At 49.1% G+C, this 19201-nt stretch overlaps 1 protein-coding gene and 1 non-coding gene across 2 annotated transcripts in view; one reads left to right on the top strand and one right to left on the bottom strand.

Moving 5' to 3' along the window:
- LOC119431707 (regucalcin-like) overlaps positions 1 to 3819 on the bottom strand; it is a 6518-nt gene extending 2699 nt beyond the window's left edge. Inside the window, exon 1 of the mRNA XM_037699184.2 lies at positions 3743 to 3819. Within this exon, the coding sequence (XP_037555112.1) occupies positions 3743 to 3819 (77 nt within the window). The remainder of the gene's footprint in view (positions 1 to 3742) is intronic.
- Positions 3820 to 6024: 2205 nt separating this feature from the next.
- Trnan-guu (transfer RNA asparagine (anticodon GUU)) lies at positions 6025 to 6099 on the top strand. The gene has a single exon. It is a non-coding gene; the product is annotated as a tRNA-Asn (tRNA).
- Positions 6100 to 19201: the final 13102 nt, after the last annotated feature.

The raw sequence follows: 19201 nt of genomic DNA, 5'->3' as shown, positions 1-19201 counted from the left end.
CTGCCATGCAATGCGGCTCTTGAAGTGTGGCAGAAAGGCGCGATCGTAAAGTTCACCATTTACAATACGCCCCCCTCACATGTTGTGAGTTTTGCTTGCCGACGTTTGTCTAAATTTGGTGACGCGGTAGTTTCATTGTTTCTTAACCTGTTCAGTCAAAAGCAGCAAGTTGCGACCGCTAGATAATTGTTTAATTTAGTTGTTTTCGTGCGACAGCGCTGGCCGACGGGCTTGGCGTCCGACAAAGGACGAGCACTCTACGCCCAATGCGTTCGTCGGCCTCCAAAGAAAGTATGGTCTGTGCAGGGATGCGATTTCGACACCTGTACGCTGACCTTTTCCTGCATCGCTTTCCGAAAGAGAACAAATAGGTGTGTACGCGTTTACTGAAACGCACCTTATAGACTTAGAACAACCACCAGATTGATAATTATGATTTGAAGGTGCGACCGAACCAAATTAGAAAGAGGTGATCGGAATTCTCCGACATCAGGGCCACATGGGAAAGAGTAAATTTAAAGTGTCAGAGCATCTTTGGGTATCACACACAATCAGTGGAAATAAAACTGGGCTGGGAGTGACGTATTTATTGACAGGAAGAAATTGCTAAGAAAAGAATCAAGAGTTATTGAATGCCTAAGTGCGATATTAAGAGTTTCGGGAATGAGGCGAAATTATCCTGTTGGTGACATGAATGCACACAGACAGGATCTAGACGGTTATACCGTCAACAATGGGAGGTTAATGCTAGATCTCGTGAGCACGTACCCCTCGTTATCGTGAATACGGGACCTAAAGGTGATGGCCAATCAATGGGAAGGCAGAAATAGACAATCGGCCGTCGATTACTGTCTGATGACAGAAGAAATTTATGATAAGCTCAAAGAAAGTCATTGACGAGAAAGGGTATAGCAGTATAGGGAGGACCATAAACACATCATGTTGAAATGGGATATGTAGTTTGGAAGAGTGCAAGGAACGAAAATGACCAGTCCAATTTGAACGCTGAACACATAGCTATACAGTCCAAGAGTCGAGAAACAACCTGACAAACGGCCAAGCAGGAGTGGGAATATAATGAGCTTGCAAGTGTATGGCGAGAGAAATGTACAGAGAAGCAACATGCTTGTTGGAAAAGAAAAAGGAAGCCGAAAAGCTAATGGAACAGGGATATACGGAGGCGATCGACGAACGAAAGAAAGCATCACGAAACACGGCAGGCAAAAATGCACACTTGCCGCAGATGAATAGACAGAAAAATGGAATATACCGCGGGGGGTGGGGGGGGGGGGGAGGGGGGAGTGAGAGGTACATGGTTCAAATATTAGTTCAAGCAAAGATAAGGTGAAAGTGAACGTTGTCAGAATTCGTGAGAAAAGAAGGCCGCACCTAGAATATTTTGGAACCACGTCAACTTATTGGGGAGAAGTCGGGAACAGTACAACAACATATGCTTGACGAAGATGGAAACAACTGGAAGGGGATGCGGCATTAATTACGTCGAAATCATTTCATTTTTCTAAATAGCGGAATCATTTCAGGGCAATGGTGAGTTGGTCTCCGAGGAGAAAAAGACAATGAACGAGAACCACGGAAAAGGAGTTGCTGAATAATTTCACTGGAGAAAGCTGAAGAGAAAGATAATCCCGAAGAAGAGGCACGCCCTTGACGCGTCCGAGAATGCTTGGCAAGCGGCTCACGGCAAGTGTGCTGATAGACAGCGGGACAGTCGCGGTATTGCTAAATCGCGATAATACGTTGATAACAATACGCGGGCGCTGGCGCGTTTCGTTGCGCAGTCTTCTATGCTTGAAACGCGTTAGCACTGTGCCGCGCATTGTGCGCTTATGTTGTAATACGTGTCTTTATCTCGACATTCCCTTTTGCCTGCGGTTTTTGCGTGTCCCTTGCGATCTCCGTTGACTGACTGCCATCGAGCAAACTTGGGTAAACTCGTGCGAACGAGAAACTCGTCGCATCCGCATAGCACCCCACTTGTTGCTGCCTATTCTTCACGGTGAATATGGTCCCCGGTTGAATATTGGGGCCTAGTGTCACCGGCGTCTCATCGGTCGCCCTTAAAAAGTCGCAGCACCCCTGTGGTTGCGCAGACCATGTCGAAGACACATCCACAATCTTTAACACCCGCCGTAATTTTGGCGCTCGGCGGAACGTTGTCGTCCGTCTCAGGTGTCTCGATTGTACTTTCGCTTGCCGCGAAGGCGGCACTCGTCAATTTGCGCTATCTTACCGGGACTACCGAGTGGAGGTCGCCCCCGCAGCTCGTTCCTCACGACCTCATGGGTGCAGTTCCTCCATCGGCTATGGCGTTCTCAGAGAAAGGAAAGAAGTCCCGGTCATCACTTCAACAGTCACACGTCTACGCTTTTGTTCACGCAGCACGTGAGCCCGAACACTTGCCGACTCGAGAGGTGCACGTTCGGATGGCTGAGGGGCCCGTGTTGGCGAAGCCCGTGCAATGCCGCGGTACCATGTAACTGCAAGAACTGCTTTCAGCACCCCTGTTTGCACCATGCAGAAGGCAACCCGGCGTCCATCCTGGAGTCTTCCTGCACAATGTGACCACTTCGCTTTCGCAGTTGTGTGGTCCGGTTTGAACTCCAGGTCCTTACAGGTGTCCCAGTACTGCGATGACGCCGCTGGACCTGGCCTGGCATTGGGGCGCGTGGACGCACAGCCGCTTGAAGCGGAGAGAGCCGAAGCAATCGAACGAACTCTTCCTCTGAAGCCTAGTCGCACACAAACTGTGCTCGGAAAGCGTCATTCGCCCGCCAGCTGTCTCCGCAGGCGAGGCCTTCGCCTAAGTCTCGCACGTACAGCCACGCACTGACGTTTTGGAAAGGTGAAAATGACGCTGAAACTCTACGTCGGTCATGTAGGTGAATTGACGCTTACTGCCGCTGGATGCGATGACACAGGCTGCCTCCGCCATGTTCCCGAGTTCAACTCGAAGGGGGTTTCGCGATGTACGATTTTGGCCACGATTGGCCTCTAATAAAAACCATAGGTCACGCCCCTCACGAGGATGTAACTTTTGTGGGCGCACCCACCATGGTTGGGCCACGCCCAATTTATTTTTCGGCAACATCGACGTGGTGCGGAACTGAAAGGCACCAACAATCTTGACCGCCAAAATAAAACACGCCCACGTACTGTCATTGGTGCGTAATGAGCATCACTATCAAAAACAAACAGCGCACTTTCGCTGGATGATGCATATATCTTCTTATGGCTGTGATGGCCCCACAACACGGTTCATTGCCTGCATTGTGGCGACGTAGCGCACAGCCATTAATTATCGGCACGTCACTGTAGCGGCTTGCAATGCGTCGATGGGCCGTGGTGAACGGCGGTGCTGCGTATGCGTAGTGTTTTCCAACGACAACGTATCGCAGCTGTCGTTTGAGATGGCTACTCTGTCATCGGTGATGTATCGGAGCCGCAGTGCCGCAAACGCGATCAGCGTCGAGAATCGCTCGCCTTTTCTAGACCCAGTGCGATAGCATTTCTTCATCACAAGCACTGCACATGAACAGTTGCAACACCTTCCTCCGTTCGAAGTCTAATTACATAACTGCACACAAGAGCCCTCAGCCGCCAAAGTGCGATTGCTGCACCGTCATTACGATATCCATCTGCGATCGCTGTTAGCTTAGCAGCAGAGGCAATCGGCAAGCACCTTGGAGTGAACAACACACTCAAATTCTGCGTACATACGCACGGAGGCACCTTCACTGGGAACGCGATGACAAGTGAGGAATTGAGTCGCTGGGCAGTACGCTCTTCTTCGAAATGCATCGCGGAGGCTTCGCGCATGCAGATAAACTGGTACATGTTGTAGCGAGAGCTACATTGGCCGCATTCTCGCCGTTTTGCTGTGGCTGGTGGCCGCACCGCGAGCTGAGCCGTTGCCTATGAACCGCCGCAGCTGGCAGCGCCGCTCGCCGCGCAATCTAGCGTCGTCTGCTCGAGTTACCGTGGCGCGGCGATACGCAGCCGCCGCCTCAGTTGTGTTGCAAGCGTTCGCCGCTTGCATCTGGCATGACGTCAGAGGAGGAGCCGGTGAAACCGCGTTGTAACAGAGGAGGAGCCGGCGCTGCATCGTATATAATGAAGGGGCGGCTCGGTGGAATTCGTCGGCAGATATGGAAAGTGAGTCGGAGAGGCTGAAAGAAGCCAGGCTTTGTCATCGGAACGAAACCAAGAGGAGGCAGCGCGCTGAGCAGACGGAGGAAGAACGAGCCGCACGCCTCGAGAAGCGTCGTAACTACGCGGCGGCCAAGCGGGTGGATTCAGATGAGGATAGCACCCGAAACGGGTTCAAGTCACTGGACAACAACCCCCTATCCTCCCGCGTAATCGACCATCGGGCCGTCTTTGTGGCAATTGAGAAACAACAAGATGAGGACTTTCAAAATAAATGCGTTACACTTTAAAAATTTCAAGTCTTTAATGCAACCATAACGTAACGAGAAGTAACAACCAAACCTAAACACTCAGATGTTCGAAGCTAAACGATAAAGATGTAACCATAGAGAGAACCAAGCTAAACAATAATATTAACCGTACCTCTCGCTACGCACACCCAGGCATAACTGAGTTAAGCCACAGCCAATTTTTTACTGTGCTGCGTCACTACGGACCCTAGAATACCGTACAGATATTTTGCAGCGTCTCTATGGTTAGAGTCTCGTTTCTTGTTGATTAAGCGGCGGCCTTAATAGCCTCAGTGATGCGCTTGCGGTGAACAGCCTTGCTGCGGCGTTGCGTTGCCATTCCTCTAATAAACAGGAAATGGACAAATCATTGTTATGACTGACTTTATCGAGAATAGCACTGCACCGCCCCTGGTGACTGCTCACCGTATTAACTCCCTCATGCGCGCGACCCTCTTGAATGTATCCGCTTGTGAGCTTTCGCCTTACTGTCGTCACTCGGGGCCAAAAGTACAAAATTTAATAATTCGCTCGATCTCCGTTTGTTATCAGAACTTTATAGTATTCAAACGAAAAACAGATACTTTAAGAAATAAATATAAAATGTGTGCTACTTTATATGTTGCATTTCCACGTATGCGATTAGGGAGAGTGTAGGTGCAAGAATGCACCACATGTGCCCAATTCGCATTCGACGGAGGATAGAAAGATAATGCCCGAAAGAGGAGGCACGCCCTTGACGCGCCCGAGAAAGGCGTGGCAAGCGGATCATGGCTGAAGTCCCTATACCTTTGGAAAAGTACCGCCATCCTTTGAACAACGCCGCTTATCTCTCTCCTGTATCTCCGATTGGCCGATGATAGCGCGCGCTTTCACTCCTTATTATTGTGTTCTTTTTTTTCCGCCTCAGAGCCATGTCGAAAGTCACTCTGCGCAGCCGCCGTCGCTGGGGCGGCGCCGAGTGACTGAATACGCTTTCGAGGGGCGCCACCGTCGACTTGCTTTCGCAAGCAAAAGTAAAAAAAAAAAAAAAAAAAAAAAAAAAAAAAAAAATAAATAAATAAATACAAAAAAACAAAACAACATTATATATTGCCCTATACGCTGCATGAAACTTTTTTTTTGGTAATTGTTTGAACTAAAGCAATGGCACGGTATAGTTGGTCCTAGCCGTGCGTAAGAGCTCATGCAATTCAGATGTATAAACGAACCTATACTATTAGCAAACTAATCGCACTTCAAAAATTACTCTCAGTGAAAGTGTACAATTATGAAATAACAACATTACAGTGCTCTCAATCCGCTAACATGTACGGTATCATGTTTTCTTCATAACTTGGTTCAATTTACCCAAAATGCCACCATCAGGCACACCGAAAGAGCCTCTGAAAAAGGCGCGCTCGTTCGATGAGGGAAATAGTGCGTGCAGAGATGAAACGTCGAAAGCCTCCCTCGCCTCTGCGAAACTGAACTAGCTTCAAAGGGGTTATGAATGTACGGAAAATGACTTGGCTAAATACTTACCGGTAAGCTATTTCTAACTCTTTTACGCCGCATTGAGACGTCCAGCCTCCGTGGCGCAATCGGCTAGCGCGTTCGGCTGTTAACCGAAAGGTTGGAGGTTCGAGCCCTCCCGGGGCGGAAGTCTTTTTTTTTTTCTTTACCAATACGGTTCAGTTTTTACAACCGCCACAAATATGAGAAAGTGGCACCGTCTAACCCTGGCTGGGCTTGGCAGCTCTGTTTGGATGTGTTTGTTTGGGTACTCCGGCGCTCGGCTACGGGAGAAGGGCTGCGCAACGGTGTTTCCCGCACTTTTTTTTTTTTTTTTTTTTGCAGGGGCTGTGTTATGAGGTGCATTATTTTGCTGTGTGTCGCCGTCTCTGCCGCGATCTGCGTCGCAATTACTGTTGCGTAAGGATGATCGTAGCTTGCAGCAAGTGGACCTAGGTCTTGCGAAGGCTGCCGGCAAGTGCTCCGAGCAAGCGCCACTTTTCAAATGCTCCGGAGTCTGCAGTCTTGCAATACACAGGCGGAAACATTGAGCGCAGGAGGCTGCACATCATCCATTCCACTTGGCCCTTGCTAGCTCACAATAAAGAGCGCGAAACTGGAACGCTGGAGTACACGCCTTATATACATCACTGGCTTGGACCGTAGTAATACGTTGTGCAGCTATATTGATTCAATGCTAGGGGTTATGGCGATTTTTTTTTTTAGTTTCTGCTCACGTCAGTTCAACAGTTCTCAATGTCAATTCTTTTATTGCTTCCTCTCAAAGCTTTCTACAATTATAAGATCTCCCAACTGCTCTTAGTATACACAGCTCCCGATTCTTCGGCAACATTAGAAATACGCTTAAGTTGCGTTATGTGCGCGTAAAAACTTGGAGTACGCTTAAGCGTCGCTTTGAGAGTGAAACGCGATAGCGTTATTGGATGCTGTTGACGCAGACAGCACCACCGTATTTTCTGCGACATGGGGTCGGATCAAAATTTAGAAAGTCTCTGTTTTCAACATTCCCCTCAATGTTGCCTCGAACCAAAGTACAGCGAAACACCATCAGAATTGGAGGACGCCTAAGCTTCACCTTTAAGAGTGGAACGCGATGGCATTCAGAGATCCCTGGCTACTTATCAGGCTTTTTTCTCGTATACTCAAATTACAATCCAACGCTATCACGTCTCTAGGCTGTGGTTTAGTCGTACTTTACGATTTTTCTGACGGATTTTACTTTGAGAAATTCAATTTTGTTCACTAATGCCTTGCGCCACGCGAAGGGCCCACCCGGTCGGGGTGGTCCGGGATGATGGGGTTCGGCATGATTATTTCCGCCAGACGCCGATGCTTATGCCGACGCCGACGACGGATTTTCTGCGACACGGTGCCCTGAACGCTTTCGCGTTAAAACGATCCACTCCATCGGGCCTTCAACCCCGTCCAGCAAGCTTCAAATACAATCCATCCGGCCTGAAAAGCATGAAACGTTCGCTCCGCGTCGTGCGACGGATCGGACGGTGTTGACAAAATATATTAAGCACTTTAATGAAGTCATCGTCATCATTCTCTCAAACTTCGTTGCGCCATTTCACGATGAACCAACCGTTATCTGGCAAGCCTCTCGATCCCCAACCTTTGCTTCGCCTTGCTTTTCCTCCTACAATGGCGCATACGCACTGGGAAGGATTGGCCAAGATTTGTATGGTGTTAGAAAGTTGTTAATACTAAAATAGGTAAAATCTATGCTTGTAATGAAGAAGAAACTGTTGAGCGTTTTCTTCTTTCTTGCCGCCGTTCTGACCCCTCGCTCAAAAGCTTCCGTGAACGTACTTTTCGCATTGCTGCGTTTACAACAACTGTTCCAAATATGGCGGCTACCACAAGTTCATTGAAGCAATAAGGCATATTGCCGTGCCATATATATTGGTGGCCGGCTGTGCTGCGATTTAATTTTCATGTCGTGTGTGTGTGTGTGTGTGTGTTTTTAGATAGCTAATTTTCTTGTAGTCCCACGCCAATTACGTTGTTTTTTATTTTGGCGCACATTTTTACATTTATTGCCGGTAATTTCGTATTTTGACGTGTGGCCGATACCACTCGTCAGCAGCTAGGTGTCACGTGTAAGGAAAGAACATCATCTGTTACATCGACTGTACTTCTATGCTCCGATTCTTGGCCAATTGTGGATATGCACCATTTCAGTCGATCATCATTACCTACCTTCGTTTCTATTCAACGGCCCGCTTCACCGCCAATGTCGAGCTGTGGGTATGCCCCAATATTTCGAATCAGCGTCGACATTCACCAACCAGCTGGTCACGCGCTCGCGGCATACCGCTGACCGTTAGTGTTAACGCTTTCTGCGCACACAGGTGCTCTGCATACAGCCATGGAGGAAGAGCACGCCACCACTTCACCCGTTACCTCACCCGTCACCGCAGCCGCTGCCCCGGACGCTGCCGTCGCCCCCACCACCGCCGCCACCGCAGCTACCAGCGCCGTGAGCGAAGCTGCACTCTCGGCGTCCTCTGAAGGGCATGCCGCGGAAACAACGACCACCGGTGCCGGTGAAAGCTCTGTCCGTCGACGGAGCTCCAAGCACCACCGCAAAGGCGGAAAGAAGCACCAAGAGAAAGCGCAGGCATCGGACAATGACCAGTCACAGCCACGGCAGCCACAGGAGCAGCTTAGTGGCGTGGATGGGTAAGCCCTCGGCCCCGGGTGTCAACACCTATTCTTGCCCCAGAACGAAGGGCAGCCGCAGTGACGTAGAGTGTAGGGGCCGCCAGCAGCCTCGTAGCCGCTGGGAACCCCTTTCTCTGTAACAGTCTACAGCGGTTGTGGATTCATTCCAGTCCGTTTTGTCCTTCCGGCGTTTACGCGACGTCGTATTTTCGAAATTTAGAGGCGAAAACTTGAAAGCAGTGGCCAGAGCAGATGTAAATGTCTTGCTGTGAGGACAACTGCTCTTGAAGTATGTGCACCCATTCGCATAAATCATAAACGCCCTCTACCTTATGACAAAAACAATAAAAAAATTACACTATCTTCCCGTAGGGGAATCCTGATTAGTATGCGAAGCAGCCATGGTGTCGACTCAAGGTAGCTTTATCAGCTATATAAACTTGGACATGCAGCCGCACCAGCTACGCGCAGAACTGTTTTCGACGCCGTCGGCGTTTTGCCCGCGTTCGCACCGAACGCGCGCGGCGTTGCTGACTGTTGCCGGTGCCACTGGGGCGCCTACCGTCGCGCCTCTAACCTAAGCTGCTTCGCATTATCGCGCGCGGAGCCGCAGGTGTTGCCATTCGTTGCGCAATCCGGAGAGGAGAGGAGCGGAGCGTCGGAGAGGAGAGGAGGAATGCCGAGAGGAGAGCAGATGAGACAAGCAGAGGAGGGGGAGGAGGATGCGCATGCGCAGTAGGGGTGTGGACGCCGCACGGCGGAGTGAGTGAGGGAGGGAGTGACATAGCCCCGACCATAAGATGCTTCGCATCTAAAAAAGAATGACCTCCTTGGGTCAAACGCAGTACCAACACTGCGTGCCTTTGCATCGGCGCCAACCACGAAAGAGGGCGAAAGAGGCAAACAAAGCGTTTCGCTTCGAAATGTGGGCTACAGGTGGTGTACGCTCAGCGACGCTTAAGACGGCCAACGTGTCCATGATGGCCGTGGTAATGGGTCACGAATTCCGCTCGCCTCCTCACATGAGAGTGACAGCTCCATTTCTCGCTAGCTATCTGCTTCTATACGAATCTGCCTTTTGCTTACCGGCGCCCAGTGAGTCGGGATCTCGATTTCAGACTTTGGGTTGTAAGCGCCTTTAGCTTTGCTTGGCTGACAGGGAGCTCTGTATAACAGCGTGCCGAGTTTCTCGGTCACGTCCTGGCTGCTTCTATTGCTAGCGTTTTTTATATTACACGATTTATTGCGAAACTTGTGCAATGTATCCAGCCGCCCTTTTGCCATGGGACAGGGAGTCGGGAACTCAGTCAAGCAGAAGCACAGACTCTAGTTTCGGCCCCTCCTTTCTCGGAAGGAAAATAAGCTTACACTGACTGATTGGTTGGTTTATTAATGCGAAAGTATTATATGCCCCATTACGCGAAAGTCGGGTGTCGTCGTCGTATACCGAAAATGGCCGACGGCGCAAAGAGTAAGAACACGTCCAGAAATGCTCGCATTGAGGTCAAATTTCTCACAGTGGTTCCTGTAAACAATGGAAATGATTGGCTTTGATAAGAAAATTAGGCAAATTTCGTTCTGGGTGGGGATCAAACGCGGGCCTCCGGGGTGCGAGACGAGCACGCTTTCCCGACGCCATGGCGGCTGTACGGTTCTGGCTGATTAAAGGTGTGCCTAGTGCATGAGTCATTGCACACGTCACTTCGCAGCCATCTGGCTGAGTAAAGGTGTGGCCTATATAGTGCGTGCGTCATTGTTCAAATGACAGCGCAGCCAATGGGGAGGAGGTGGCGCCACGTCATAAGTGTATAAAATGGGTGTATAAAATAAAAACGTTTCAACAAAGGGAGTATAATGCTGTCACATTCCCATGCGTAAGCAGTCTGAACTATCTTTGCCGAATTTTGATTGATTGATTAATTATTTAAATAATTAATTATTTAATTCATACGTGAATGCGGACCAACGCGACAGCTGCGTCGGTTGCTTCACCTTGCGTGAAATGTTTCCCACTTTGTGGAAGTGTTCTTCACATTTTCATTAGACATTTTATTGCGAGATGTACCGCTTACGCCCCGCCCTTGACTCTCGGCATCACAGTACATCGATAACGCTCTTTATTGTCCGATAGACCATCGATCGCACTCATAGGTGCTCTCTACCACCGCAGAGTGGACGCAAGCAGCTTCGGGCACGACGCTTGCGACGTCACCGTCCCAGTCATCGGACAAGGCGTTGTCGCCTCAGCCACCGGTGGGTGTCAAAGGCTTGCATTCTTAGAGTATGGCACTTTAGGCCATGAAGTTTAGTAACCCCACCTGGAGTGAAACGTTCCAGCCTGTTTTGCTGGCTGGAACACTGAGCTTACTCGGCTAGCACACAGGATTAAACAGTTCTTTTATCTATGCTTTCACTCATCCTCTACAGTCATGCATTATCATAGGCCATCAAAATTACGTCATGAATTTAGCAAGGCGGAGACGGCGCTCAATCGAATCCCAGCCATGGCGGCCGCATTTAGATGAGGGCGAAATGCAGAAAACACCCGTGTATTTGTATTTAGTCCAAATTATTACGGAGTCCCCCACTACGGTGCGCCTCATAATCAGAAGGGGGTTTTGGTACCGAAAACCCCATAGTTTAGTTTTTTAATTTTTAGGGCGGACAGTATATTTTGCTATCCAGGAAGGTTGTCCCTTGTTATCGACAACCGCCGACTATCGCATCAACAGCGAGAAGATTGCTTTAGGACCTTTTGCATTTTAGTATCAATGTGCTCATATACCGTACTTCCTGCGCTATGACGTATAAATCCCAGGACGGTCATACGTGTTGGTTCGTGTTCCTGTAACTTGGTGAAAAGAATTCACTGGCATGCAATTTAGAGGTAACTGCGAGCTCAATGCCTTAGCATTACGTCACACTTCTGTGAGGTCCCGGATCCATGATTTAAACCGCGATCACCACATTGCATAGTGTTGTTCATGAGCTCACTCGACACCACAACCTGCCTCTTCGAAAGGGAAAGTGCAACTCATTGTGGTCTGGAGCAGACCACCGCCAGTTGCACTACACAGGGTGTCCCACGTACGTTAAACAAAATAAGCGCTGCAACCGGCCTAAATTGCGCAGCCACACGATGGGAATCCTGTACAACCCTTCGCCGCCATTGCCGACGCACCCACGTGACCCAAATTAATACGTCACTAGTGCGCTGGTGGTAGACGACGCTATGGTAGGTTCTCGCACCAGGTAGGAACGGGCTTTTTTTTTACGGCTAGCGGTTACGCTAATCTAACCTAACGGCCGAATTTAGAGCTGTGACAAAACAAAAGTCATTCCGTGCAGACTCAAAAACGTTTTGACCAATACGAACTCGACTGGCACAGCCGAGTTCAAAAGTGCAAGTGTCTGTTCCAAGGTGACCGTAGTCACTACCAAATATACCCATCGTTTACAGCAGTCCTTGCTTCACAACGTAGTTAAGTGAGTCGTAATAGCCTGCAAGTAGGGTGAGCTTACCGAATAAATAGTTATTTCGAAACTATTCAGCACCAGTTGTCCTATAAGCTTCAACCGTAACGTGCCGAACCGGCGACCATTATTATTTTCTCTGGCTGAGTTTCTGCTTGGGTTCAGGCAAGTTCCCTGAATATCAGTTCTGGTTCCTATTCAATTCCAGCCAACATCTGGTCCGAGTACGTATTACGCCTTGGGCTCGGCTTGATATATGCCCTGCCCCAAGAAAATATATATGTTTTCTGCAATCGGTGACGTAACTTCCTGGGCAGATGACTCGTCTAATAAGGACATCTGGAGCAGACACGGCGATGCTATTATAGTGTTGATTATCCTTGATACCAGCGAATCAAATACCGTCTGCACTAGTTAATTGAACTAATCGATGTCTGCTCTTACGCCGAGTTTGAACCCACCCAATGGCGAGGATGCCATCACAGATTTTTTTCTTACTACATGAAATTCTGCATACTGTATATGTTGCAAAATACATATTTATATTGTTTCTGATCGTGAGGTGCGGTTCTGATTTGTCTCTCAGACGGCGCGTATTGGGAAGCTGAGGTGACGCAGCATTTTCACTGCCATTTCCACTGCATTATGCACATTTTTTCATGAACTACATTTGTGCATCGAGACAACTCAAACGTACTCCACTACTGCTGAGCAGGTGGAATAAAAAACCCATAATTACTTCAAATGGTGCACCATATGCCATTATCTCTATGTATTTTGCCTGTTGGTAACAAATGAGGTTATCTCAACTGTCGAAAAGGATCCTGCGGCCTCCACACGTGCATCGAGCGTTTTGATAATAGTGCGAGATTAATCTATGATTACAGCATGAAACCAGCCCTTTGAAATGGGAAAGCACACCACTCTGCCTTTTAGGGGATGGTAACGACGAAAAACAATGACAGTTGCGTAGAGAGCTACAATGCTGGGCCAGGGGAGCGTCTCTTTCACCCATTTCATCGCCTCAAGAAGCAGCGTCGTTGCCTTCGACAGTTGATATAGTTGCAGGTGATTGAGCGTTGGGCCTACTGACCAGTGGAAATTTCTGCTGAACGCTCGACCGCACAATGCTTCCGCGCATGAAGTCGGAGACGCGCACTTCAGTACCGCGCGCCATCTGACGTACGACCTGTCGTACGAACAACCAAACCGATACCAACAGCATCTGTGTCACATACAAGCATTCTTTGTCGCACATAGTGCGAGCCGCCGCTTACTACCACGTGTATCCTGCTTAAAGTAAGTCGACATAAAGATTATGCTCCTGCTCAATCCGACACACATTTTCGCTATAATCAGTCTACATAAATTATCGGCACCCTACTCCAATGCCGGTCTTGTAATGGATCGATAGAATCATGGATGAAATGAAGAAATGAAATAGGACTAGTGCACGAGCATGTGGTCAAGGTTGGCGGGTGCACTCGCTTGCATGGTGACGAACCGGCAGGAGCCACAAGCGGCGGTCGAGGTGAAGAAAGCGGCCGGGCGCGCAGGCGACGAGGAAAGGTTGGTTGTCTCGGAGCGCCGCGACAGTCCGCAGCCGACCGCCATCCACAACCACCGGACTGCTGGAGTACTGGCCCCTTGCCGTGACCATCGTGGTGCTCGTGGTGGTCATCCTGGTGCAGTTGCTGATTGCCGCACCTATCCGGCTGCAGAGGGCGCCTCGAGCCCACCGCGGGGGTAAAGTCTGCGAGTCCGAACCGTGCCGCCACTACGCGCAACTGATCGCCGGCACCACGAACCTAAGCGCGTCGGCGTGCGACAACTTCTACGCGCACGTCTGCGGCAGGTACGTGCACTCGTGGCAATAGCGAGAGGGAGCACCAATTTTTTTTAATGCGAACTAGTGTGTACTAGAAAATGCGAACCATCATTTGCATCAATTTCTGGCTTCCTGAGGGTTCCGCAGCTGAAGGTTCCACAAACGGCAGTTTTGAACACGATCACGTGGCGCAAAGGTCAGCTGTCTTGAACCCCTCTCCCGAGTATTTAAACGAAAGGCGATGATTTTTGAGGTGGTCTGCCTTTACTCGGCAGTGTATCGATTCTACTGTCCTACCTCTTAACCATCACTTGTTCTTCTTCGAAGAGAACATTCAATTATCCCCATGCCTCGCATGGATCATCTCTACGTCTTCGTGTGCCTTACAGGAATAGGCGGGGGTACCTACAAGAAAAGTTTAGTGCGAGAAGCTAATGTGAATGTTGATTCATTTCTGACAAATTTTACGGGAATATTTCATCACTACTTACTGCGTATTTAAAGGCGATTTCTGATTATTTTGAAGCAAACAAAGAAAATGGTGTGGATAGATGACGTTGGAACTCATGACGCTGCTAAGCTGCATATACAGCACTGCATACGCCTGCGAGTTTGATTCCTTCTCGCAACAATAATAATATTCCTGATCTCAAACATACGCCATATTAATATATTGATTTGAATGTACTGCATGAAAATGTCATGGGTATAAACTATTTACAAGGTGTATTCAGAGAGCATATCGTAAACATCGTATACGATATGCGATGTTATCGTAAACATCGTAAATATCGTAAAAGCGCCGCAAAGTTTTTCACAAAACGGCGAAAGTAGGAACAAAGCCCCACGAAACTACGAACGTCGTGGACAGACCATGGAACAGGGAAGTTCGTGACAGCGCGTACCTTCGCTGGGTCCGGTCGGACACCGGAAGCGTCAACCAGGTGGCCCAGGACAGTAATTTGACGTAGAGCGAAGTGGCACTTCGAGGAATTTAGTTGGAGGCCAGCTCGTCGGAAGATTGCTAGAATGGTCGAAAGGCGCTCCAGGTGTGTTGCGAAAGTGGGGGAGAAAATTTACGTCGTCCAGGTAACATAAACACGTCGACCATTTAAATCCTTGAAGCAGTGCGTCCATCATTCTCTCAAACGTGGCTGGTGCGTTGCAGAGACCGAAAGGCATGACCTTGAATTGGTAAAGGCCATCAGGGGTCACTAAGGCGGTCTTCTCGCGATCCAGGTCGTCTACAGCGATTTGCCAGTAGCCAGATTGAAGGTCCAGGGATGAAAAGAAGGTGGCACCATAGAGGCAGTAGAGGGCGTCGTCAATACGTGCAAGAGGGTACACGTCCTTATTGGGCAGCCGGGTGAATCTGTGGGTAATACGGCGGCTCTTCGCGTGTTCAAACCGCCGGCACTCTTTCATGATTGTGTCGACGGTATCAACGTTGGTATAAACGAGCAGGTTAAAAGCATTGTCGGCGATACCTTTGAGCACATGAGAAACCCTATCGGACTCAGGCATGTGCTCGTCAACCTGGCGGCAAAGAGCTATAACGTCCTGAATGTACGAGACGTATGACTCGGAGGATGTCTGTGCACGAGTCGCAAGTTCATTCCGCGCAGCAAGCTGCCGACCAGTGCTGTCACCGAAAAGGAAGCGGATCTTGTCTTTGAAAGAGTCCCAGCTGGTAATTTCCGCCTCGTGCGTCTCGAACCACACCCGCGGTGGGCCATCGAGGTAAAAAAGCACGTTGGCGAGCATAAGGGTCGGGTCCCACCTGTAGCCGGCGCTGATCCGTTCGTAAAGGTTGAGCCATTTGTCGACGTCAACCCCATCCTGGCCGGAAAATACGCCAGGATCACGAGCAGGAAGCAGAACGATGTAGGTCGGAGCCACGGGAGGGGCAGGGGGTGAAGACGATGTGCCTGCACCGACTGACATGTTCGCAAGCGTGATAAGGCGGCCGTTGCGGAGCTCCGTGATCGAAACAGGGAACTACCGCGCACCTCCACCAAAAAGATGTTACGTAAAACGACACAAGGCGGGACTATTGAGACTGTATTTACAGTATGGGAGAGACACAGTAGCCAAGATGGTGGACAGCCACCAGCACCAGAAAGAACTGTCTTCTTCGTCGTCTGCCCCAGGCTGAATGTCTGTCTCGTAGCAATATATATAATATATATATATATATATATATATATATATATATATATATAGTGAGCTCCATGAGCAATACGTCGCAATGAGGTGAACGCACTTTACATCTTGAATCCGGTATCTCAAAGTGGGATGTAATGCTAACGCAGTTACCTCGCATTTCCCGCGAAGTCATCGCCGAATTTTTATTTATTTCTAACATACAGAACAGAAAAAAGCACGCTAGACTGCAGTGATGTCATTTGCGTCCTCTGCTCTTGTACGACCAAGGTGGGACGCATCTCACTCGAGGAAGGGCGACAGCAGCGTCCTCGCCGAGGCCTGGCGACGGCTGGCCAGGAGAGCAGCATCGCGGCTCAGCATGGTTCCGGACACGAGAGGCAAGCCGGAGCCCGTGCACAGGGCCTCGCACTTTATTCACGTAAGAACCACGGCGCATATCACTCAGAACGTGCTCTGTTTAAGCTGGAAAATAATGAGAAAGCCATGATTGCTGAAATGGGTTGGTCCAGAATGCTAGAACAAACGTAGCGTTCCATTTTTTCCGAAGGCGGAGGGAGAAAGGGGGGTGTCTTCGTGTGGAAGCTGCACTAACTGGGCCCGACCATTGAGAGGAGGCACACAAAATAAATCAGTCATTAGTGTGATCAAAATTTGGATGTTTATTTACGCATGGTCCATCCCTTTGTACAAAAAGAATCTCCTTGTACTACAATAAGAACACATAGCTCTAAGTAACAGTGCAAAGAGATACATTAGGTCCTTGCTTTAGACTTAAATACGTTGGTTGAAGTGAGATAAACCAATGAAGGGTGGCTTTAGTTTCGCATTCGCTGTTCTTGCAAATTGTTGACCGAGATGTGCAGTGGGTCGTGATCAAGAGCAGATAAGGAACGTAAGAAGGCTCTGAGGATTTTTAGACAGGTTCTTGCTAGGCTCACAAAGACTTGGTGAAGTGACACCTTGCTGATGGCTGTATTTAGGCTATTTAATGATATCATACCAGGTAACAGCCAAGACTGCTACTATGTGATAAGATTACAGCGGTATATTACATGTCCAGGACAACAAGCAGCTAATAAGTGGGGCTGCCTAAGGTTCGTGGCCTGGGGGATGGAGGGATACGATGAGAGCACCTCTGACACCTCCCCCCCGCCGCCTTCGTAACTGAGGCTTATGAATGCAACCCATAAGAACTTATGAATAGCTCCTCCGACACACCCGTGCATTGTTCAGCATGCTAGCTGTGTAGTATATGGCGAGACGCAGGACACGTTCCTGACAAGTGTAAAGTTGAACCTGATATCCTTTCCTTCTCTACCCAAGAAATAGTCGCCTCACTGGTCGCACAGATATGGAAAGGAGGCGCAGGTGTTGTTCAGCAGTGCAAGACACAAGAATGTTGCGTTCACGCTTGTAGCACACGCACAATTCAGTCGCGAGCAACGCTGCACATAAACTAGGAGAAAGGAAGTAGAGACAACAAGTATTAGTTGGAATCGATGCTAAATGTGGCTGATGCGCAGAGAATACAAATTTATTTTCGGTGGCATTATTCGGTGACACGTTGGCATTACACCACTTTGCTACATTTTCTAGGTCAGAATTTAGTTTATTGAAACGAGATGAAATGATATGTCTGTTTAACACAAATAAACATCATCACGTTGGAGAATATGTTTTCAGGATAGAAGAGGCATTCAAACTTTTTGTATATGGAAAAAAACAGAAATGGTCCCAGATAGATCCGTGAGGCGCATCAATAATTGTTGTTTGCTGAAGGGAGTAAAATAAACATTACAAATACAAACAACTTTTTTGTTATATCGGTAGCCTTTTAGAGAAAAACGGCTGGAACACAAATGCCGATTCTATATAGCTTAGTGAAATGGATATTATGGTTGGTACTAGAGCACTGCACGGGCTCGGGCTTACCCGAAAGCCCGGGCCCGGCCCGGCCCGTGGGCCGGGCCGGGCCGGGTAGAGTTGTTTTTTCACGGGCTCGGGCCGGGCTCGGGCACGGCGTGTGCTTTTTGACCCGGGCCCGGGCCGGGCTCGGGTTTTTTGACGCGGGCCCGGGCCGGGCTCGGGCTTTCTACGAGTTATTCTCGGGCTTCTCAACTCTGAAAAACATGTATTTTTCGATCTCGGGCCGGGTTCGGGCCGGTTTCGAGTCGGGCTCGGGCCGGGCTCGGGCTTAAGGTAAAGGGGTGGCGGGCCGGGCCGGGCGGGTAACGTAGACTATTTCCGGGCCCGGGCCGGGCCCGGGTCTCGCCATAAAAGTTTTGATCGGGCTCGGGCGGGCCGCCCAATGTGAGAACGGGCCCGGGCCGGGCCCGGACCGCAAAAATCGGCCCGTGCAGTGCTCTAGTTGGTACTATCAAATGTAAAAAAAAATAAATTATGGGGTTTTACGTGCCAAAACCAGTACTGATTATGAGGCACGCCGTAGTGGGGGACTCCGGAAATTTGGACCACCTGGGGTTCTTTAACGTGCACCTAAATCTAAGTACACGGGTGTTTTCGCATTTCGCCCCCATCGAAATGCGGCCGCCGTGGCCGGGATTCGATCCCGCGACCTCGTGCTCAGCAGCCCAACACCATAGCCACTGAGCAACCACGGCGGGTACTATCAAATGTCGAGGATACATAAGTAACAATGAGCGTGCACGATTCCTTCATATATTGACTTTTTTTACTGAGCAAAAGTGTCAGCAATGTGAATAAGTAAAATATTCCTGCTGAATAAAACACACATTACAAGATAACCTATTAATTAAGAACAAAACAACTTAAAAGGCAGATTATTGAAAAGTTATAATGGAATTTTTATCCATATTTCAATTATTCTGGCGATAATATTCCGAAATGTAGAACGCATAAAAATCGGTAGTCACTATTGTTCTTAACGCTCCCAATCTATTTTCCTACGCAGTCTCAATTTTGCACTCAACCGACTAAACGCAGACATGCTTGGACATTATCAAAGTGCCGAGGGCACCCGAGATCAAGGAAGTCCTCGAAAGGGGCAACATCACTTGGCCAAAGAGCAACGAGCGTCCGGACTTTCTCGGGGCGCTCTTCTACATGGCGA

The sequence above is a fragment of the Dermacentor silvarum genome, chromosome 10 (genome assembly GCF_013339745.2).
Source record: "Dermacentor silvarum isolate Dsil-2018 chromosome 10, BIME_Dsil_1.4, whole genome shotgun sequence".
Classification (NCBI taxonomy): Eukaryota; Metazoa; Arthropoda; class Arachnida; order Ixodida; family Ixodidae; genus Dermacentor; species Dermacentor silvarum.
Note: the sequence above shows the minus strand (reverse complement) of the source record. Positions and strands in the feature narration are given on the sequence as shown.